This window comes from Triticum aestivum, chromosome 7A, assembly GCF_018294505.1.
Source record: "Triticum aestivum cultivar Chinese Spring chromosome 7A, IWGSC CS RefSeq v2.1, whole genome shotgun sequence".
Lineage (NCBI taxonomy): Eukaryota > Viridiplantae > Streptophyta > Magnoliopsida > Poales > Poaceae > Triticum > Triticum aestivum.
In genome coordinates this window covers 730,523,975-730,531,192 of record NC_057812.1, presented here as the reverse complement: position 1 = coordinate 730,531,192, position 7,218 = coordinate 730,523,975, and the positions used below count along the sequence as shown (strand labels likewise).

The 7,218-nt window shown below is 45.4% G+C and overlaps 1 protein-coding gene across 1 annotated transcript; it reads right to left on the bottom strand.

Moving 5' to 3' along the window:
- Positions 1-4,733: 4,733 nt before the first annotated feature.
- Positions 4,734-6,844, bottom strand: LOC123147176 (uncharacterized). The gene is made up of 3 exons (XM_044566409.1): positions 6,480-6,844; positions 5,886-6,009; positions 4,734-5,761 (listed from the first exon to the last, which is right to left on the bottom strand). Exons 1-3 carry the CDS (start codon positions 6,812-6,814, stop codon positions 5,435-5,437), a joined length of 786 nt encoding a protein of 261 aa, XP_044422344.1. The 5' UTR covers positions 6,815-6,844; the 3' UTR covers positions 4,734-5,434.
- Positions 6,845-7,218: the final 374 nt, after the last annotated feature.

Here is a 7,218-nt window from a genome sequence, read left to right as displayed (position 1 = left end):
ATGAGAGGAGGAAAAAAGTGCAGCAGACCCAAATGCAGGCGCTGCAAGCAAGGGTAGACGTGATAGAGGAACGAGAAGCAAATCGCAGCAAACGTACTGCCGAAGCCTCCCCCGAAGCTACCCCGCCATCTCAGCGCAGAAGTAGCGTGGCTTCCACCGAGCTGCTTCAGCCGGAGCATGCCTTGACGGCTCCTGCCAGCTATCCCGTGGATGTTATCACGGAGTCTCAAAATTGCCACCTTATGACGCAATGGATGAATTTGAAGGTCAAGGCGGCTGTTGGCTTTGTTTATCCTACTGAACCCGGCGCAACTTTTCACTGCCGGCCGATTCCAGAAGGATATGCTAGGGTGATGGTGGATGAAATAACGGAGGGATTTGAGGACCTCCAGCTTGACCACCCTACCGGTGAAGGGGAGACTCGGCTGGGGTCTGCTCTGAAGACTCCATGCCTATGGCGGAAGGAGCTCATCAACCTTCCGAACTGGACGCCTCCGCCTCCTCCTCCTCCTCCGGCGAGTTAGGGCACTCCGCCTCCTCCACCGCCTCCTCCGGCGAGTGACGATCAGGGCCCTCGGCCGGCTCCTTCTCCGGCGCGTGGCGGCACTCCGCCTCCTTCTCCGCCTGCGCCGACGCGCCCGAGCAGCCAACCTCCTCCTTCTCCGCCTCGTCAGCAAGGGCGGAAGAGACCTGCCGCCGCTCCAGCTGCTCCGGCGCGTCGTAGTCCTTCTCCCCCGCCTCGTAAGCAAGTAATGAAGACAACCGCTGTCTACTCGGTCGGCGTCTAGCAGTACAACCAGAGGCGGGAGGACATACAGATTCGGTCCTTCTCTGAAGACTCCAGAGAAGTTACCATATGAGAGGATCCCGGAGGAGAACGCCGAGATCGCACGAACCGAAGTGGATGACTGGTTTCAAGGGTTGAGAGCAAAGAGACATCCACCTCCGGAGGAGAAGGTAGATCCGGTGAAAGTGAAGCGCACTCTGGCTGCCCTGGCAAAACCACCCAAGTCTCCGCCGAAAGGCAACTATGAGCGCATTATTGCAAAGACATGGGCCGAAGTGGAGCGGTCGGGAAGTACAGTCAGTGATCAAAGGCTGAAAGAACGACGAGCAGCTGGGAAACAAATTGCCCAGCTCGGCGAACAAGCGAAGCAATCGTGCCTCCCCCCTCAAGGTGTCTAGCGACATCGTCGATCCGAGGATGGTGCCCGGTTATGGCAATGTTGACGATTACCTGCCCGACGATGTACATTATGATACCATGGAGGTGCAGATACACAGATACGAGTACGGGAAGCCTCTCGTCAAAGATGAAAAATCTTTAACAACGATGATGCGAAGATTACATGATTGGTACTTGAAAATCTGCAGAGAGTCTGGGGGGAGGAGTACTTTGTATGCGAGAGTTAAACCGGAGCATGACCTCGTTGGAATTGAACTGTTGCCTATTCCATTTGAGGAGTTCTATCAGCTTTTCAATCAATTGGCCCTCGATAAAACAACGATCACCTTCTACTGTCTGTAAGTACTACTACTTCTGTCATTAAGTCTCTCTATATAGCTCATCTCTTTCATTGCATGTATTTATAATTATCATCACTATATTATGCAGAATGAAGATCGCCGAATTGAAGAAAAGACAAATCGATGATATTGGGTTCGTTAACACATATCTCATAGATGCAACTGAGGTTGAACATCGTCCCGGAGATACCGAGGCCAACTTGCTACGATCATTCAAAAAAATGAAAACAAAGATATAATACTCTTTCCTTACAACTTCAAGTGAGTGTTACTGTCTTGTGCATATTCGGTTTCCCTTATATATTAGTCCACGTTATAGTAATGTAATTGATGAGTTATGCATGCGTGTGCAGTTTCCACTATATTCTCCTAGAGATTAGGCTTGAGCAGGGAGTAGTAACCGTCTTGGACTCTAAACGAAAAGATCCCCAGGAGTATGCAGACATGACTGAAATCCTCAAGAAGTAAGTTAAATCGATCATTATCCACCATATCAGCAACTTTGTTCATTTCCTGATATCAAGTAATTGTTTTCTTTGTCCGGCAGGATTTGGAGAAAATTCACCAAAACAGTTCCGTGACTGCCGAAGGAGCTGGAATTTAGACACCCAAAAGTAAGTACTATAGTAGCATGTTCCGCGCATCTCCTAGTGATTCAAGCGCTACTTTCATCAATACCATTTAGCATTCTTGCTTATCAGTTTGATTGACCTCTATTTCTTGTAAAGTGGTTGTGGCAGGAAAAAGGAAATGATTTCTGTGGATACTACGTCTGCGAGTCCATCCGCCACACGACCTGTGAGCGGGGCGGGTACTCTGACGAACAATATGAAGTACGTAAATAACAACATTCACAATTTTATTTTATTACCATCATTTGTATTGAGCTTCATTCATTCATATATATATATATATATATATATATATATATATGTATTGACCCCCTTCTTCAAATTAGATGTTTCGGAAGCGGGATGAACTCCTAGCACCAGCTTGCATGCGAGCAATTCAAGAGGAATTGGCGGCATTCTTTCTTGACCAAGTGATCGCTGAAGACGGAGAATACTATGTGGACCATGAGTCCATGTGATTATATTTGTAAGAGATAATTATTGTATATATGTAGCCGGTAGTGTCGGCTAGATATACGAGAACTTGCTGTTCGACCAATCTCTCGGAGAAGGAGAGGTGGTCGATATCACTTCTCTCTGTATGCATATATGTTCATGACGATCTTCTGTTTCCTTCGTTTGCTTACTAGCTAACTAGCGTGTCTAGTCCTCTCTATACGTATGTATAGTACGTAGCGTCAACCAAGCACGGACGTAAGAGAGGATACTTCTCTCTATTAATTATAGCTAGCTAACACAATATATGAAACACCTAAATTAACCCCCCAAAACCCCCAACCCCCCTCCCCTTCAAAAAAAAACAAAAACCCCAGCCACAGAAATGCTGACGCGTGGATGCCTATTGGTCTCGGTTGGTGCCACCAACCGGGACCAAAGGGTCTCCTGACTGGGCTCTGCGCACTGCCCACGTGGAGGCCCATCAGTCCCGGTTCTGGATTGAACCGGGACCAAAGGGTCGGGGCATTAGTACCGACACTTTAGTCCCGGTTCAGGAACTGGGACTAAAGGCCCTTACGAACTGGGACTATAGGCCCTTTTTCTACCAGTGCTAGTACAAATGCCCATACGTTGCAACGGGCGATAAAATTAAATGAGAATTGGGAACTAAATTATCAAACAACTCGAGGTAATTTCCTCAAATACCTCTGACTCTTTCACTGCTTAGGGGTGAGATGATCCACAACGCATGTCAAATACAATGTGCTCTTGATACAGTGAACTACCAAAAACTTCATGAAGCACATGAGAAATAAATTATTAGTACAAACTACTTTTAAATTAGGACGTGAGTGACATGTAAAAGTTGTGCCTCCAAACACTGCATGTATCAAAGGTCTGCACTAATTCATCCACTCTTGCAAGCACTCATGAGTACTCACCTAGCATACCTACAAGCATCTACATGATCACCAACTATACAGATATGAGTTTGGAACTTTGGGCTACTTGGTAGTGTAGTGTGTGCTAACCAAATACTCCCTCCGTTCGGAATTACTCGTCCAAGAAATGAATGTATCTAAATGTATTTTAGTTGTAGATACATCCATTTTTGTGACAAGTAATTCCGAACAGAGGGAGTACAAAATTAAGAGATATGCTGCAATACTGTGTTCTGGTCACCAATCTACATCAGGTATTGCATGTTCTGTCCACCAATTGTACAATATACTATTATGCCTCTAGATCAACCATGAATGTATGCGGAAAATGCATCTATGGAGGGTACGGGCATGTAGTAGAGTTATATATGAACTCATTTTTTCCCTTTCCGCCAAAAAAAAGAACTCATTTTTCCCCTTAGGAAAAAAGATAAGTTAAATATTAATCCAAACTAAGGGATAAACTGTAGGAAGCAACTCTTGCAGAATTCTTGATTCCCTAGAAAAAATAACATACAACAGTTGCTAATGTTACTGTCAGTCATATACATGAATGTATCTCTGATGCATAGCACTATAATTCAGGACCTTTAATCTTTGTCCTGGAGAATATGTTGCTTCGCATGGATCTCTCCAGCAAGAAACATTGCTATATCATTAAGGTTAATTAGTGCCAATAAATACGTTCAAAAAGAGATTAGTACGGGCTAATACATCAGCCCAAATTGAGATACAGTCAAGCAGCCAAAGCGAGTTGGGGAGGAAGAGGGGTTGCAGACATACTTAAAGCAATGAACTGTAGGTTGCTAGCGAAGCAAAAAATCATGATTTCAAGCCTGCTTGTCCAGGTAGCTTAAGTGTAAAATCGGCTGACGAAGTTCCGGCAAACTATGTAGTACTATCGGATGCCCGCTTGTTTTCTAGTCGAGCCTCTTTTTATTGCAGGCTTGCGAATTGCAATGCAATTAAGCTCGATTTCTAGTCGAGCCTCTTTTTATTGCGGGAATTCTTTGTGGAATCTGGATCGGGGCATCCATGGCTCTGCATTGGAGTAGTTCTCCTACATGGATCTGATCCAAAACAACACGGCGCTGGAGAGAAGGCAGCGGCAGCGGTGCCGTAAGCACGTCGTACGCCGTGCGTTATCTCCTCAACCGAGCGATGAAGTGTCCTCGGCGCAATATGGGCTGGCAACTAAAATAGATATATGGGCCGTCCGTCCCAGTTTCCTTTCACGTACGCCCTCAGCAGTTAGTTTTTCGTTTCCTTTGCACATGGGCCGGCCGGCCCGATTTCCTTTGCACGCATGTCTGCAGCCTTTTGTTTCTCGTTTTCTATGCACGTATGTTATACATACGTTCCTCAACCAAACCAGAAAATAGCATACGTAAAAATCATCAAAAAGCAGGACAAAACAAAGAGGAACCAAACCAAGAATACCTATTTTCTTTAATAGATATATATTTGTTGTTCCATAATATTGTGATCTTTCTCATACATGTCCATGATTAAATTGGATACACGAGAAACAACCACATTGGAAGCAGCTTCTCAGTGACTGATTTAGGAAATGTGCATCTTTCCTCGTAGTAGGATCAGGGTAACGAATGGGAAAGACTTCATTATATTTCTTACCGTGAATATGGCTTATCGCTCCTGCTGAGCCAATACTATATGAAGACATCTGTTTTTTCATAATTATTATTTCTATGCTATATGTTTACTATGCATTCAACAAGGTCATAGCAGCCAAGGCGATCTATAATATCTACTATTACCAAGCACCAATTAATTGTGAAGGACCTAGAGTCACTAACATTTTCTTGGTCCCTAGTAGTGTGACCAAGTAAGGGTTGGTACCTAATGATGGGAGCTTTAACCACCAACAGCACCATGTTAGTTGCTAAATACATCTAGCGAGTGGTGACAATACAAAACTAGCAACCAATATTTAGGTACAGTGCCAGAATACATAATAAGATATCCAGAAAACATACCATAACAGGGAACATCATCAATAGTTGAGACATGCAGCACACGCATAGGCTCGGTATCCTCCTCCATCTGGAGCTCCGGAATGAGCATGAGCTCAGCGAAGAACAACCTCTTCGTAGGGTCATTAGTCTTCTGGGGAATGGCGGTGAAGTTGACATGACCATATGTCGTCCCACACGCCTCAGAAAAGCAGTTAGATGTCAAGGCCTCCGCAAGGTCAAACTTGTGCTGGTTGTTGAAAATTGATTAAGGAAGATCTTTTTAGTGCATCAAAGGGTAGAATTATATAGGAGATTGGTGTTCTCAAAAGAAAAAATATTAGATTGACAAGTTGTGCATGCAAGGCATATACCTCGGTCTTTCTGGCATTGTAATGTGCCAAAGCAAGGCAAGCAAAGTGTTTTAGTTGTGCTCCATGAGTGGGGTTACGATGAGTGAAGCATGCTTCCATGTCCTCGGCGGTCAGATACTCTTCCCTGCAGGTGAAGTAAGCTAATTAGCGCTTATTTATCACATTAGCTGGATAAAATTGTGTCATCTCTTTAGTAGCTCCATGTTTGATCGATAATTTACATAGCCTTTGTCGTTCTAGATAACACAGATAGATACACAGGTGTTCAAACATGGTAGAAAAACACAAACCATTTAAGTCTCGGTCTTTTATTAGTAGAACATCGACAAGGAAGAAAAAAAATGAAAAGAAAATAACTTTTTAGGAGTACTTTTGAAGATCCTAATTAAAAACCAATCTTTGATTGCAATTTTTGTTGGTAGCTGACCAAGCGGACCAAAACCAATCTGGATTCTAACATCACACATATCTGCCATGCACAAACCAATTTGCCGCTGCCAAACATGGTCGTGTTTCTACTGCATGCATACTTTAACTGCATGTTCATTAACCAGTGGTGGATAAGGGAGCAAGTCAAAAAGTGAGTATCCCTACTCTGTGTCGCTGGGCTTGGGGTTGTAGTTGATGACTATATGCTCCGGCCAGCCCTCGGCGAGCTTGCGGTACCAGCGGACATGCTCCTCCTTGAACGCCTTGAAGGCGATCTTGGCATCCTCCGTGTCGCACCCGCTGTCGTCCATCTTCTCCAGCTCCTCGGCGCGCGCCAGGTGCTGCCGCTTCAGCTCCTCATGCGTTATGGAACCCAACTTCATCCTGACCTCCACTTCCAGCGGCAGGGTGCGCGGGAGCCTTCTCCATGTCCCGGGCTTCCTCTTCCTCGCCGGCGCCGCCGGCTCGCTCGACGACGAACCACTACAGCCGCCCTCCATCGGTTTGGACTTGGAATCGGTGATTTCTGCTGTCTAGGGTTTATCGGAGACGAGAGGAAGGCGCAAATCCTATAAAGCGCTTTACGCACCAGTTAACGTAATATCGGGACGCGGCGCACAGTAGCGAACCACTTGGGCCGGCCCATGTATAGGCACGTACGAGGGAGGATAGCGGTTTTTGCACTGTAGCGATGGTGGATCAGCTGATTGATATGGAAAACTGGACATGGAGGCGGGATTTGATCCGGTATGTGTTTGCTGCACCCGATGCTGATGCCATTTTAAATATCCCATTGCGTGTGGGCGGTGGTGATGACTTCCTAGCTTGGGTTCATGAGTGGAGTGGAATCTATTCTGTTAAATCTGTGTATCGGTCTCTGGTAACTTGCAAAGAGCGCTTAGCT

Excerpts from the sequence above, each read along its gene's own strand:
- LOC123147176 (XM_044566409.1), bottom strand. The coding sequence starts at position 6,814 with ATGGAGGGCGGCTGTAGTGGTTCGTCGTCGAGCGAGCCGGCGGCGCCG. Across the intron at positions 6,010-6,479 it reads CCCAAGCCCAGCGACACAGA|GGAAGAGTATCTGACCGCCG; the intron begins GTAGGGATACTC and ends CTTCACCTGCAG. Across the intron at positions 5,762-5,885 it reads ACAATGCCAGAAAGACCGAG|CACAAGTTTGACCTTGCGGA; the intron begins GTATATGCCTTG and ends TTCAACAACCAG.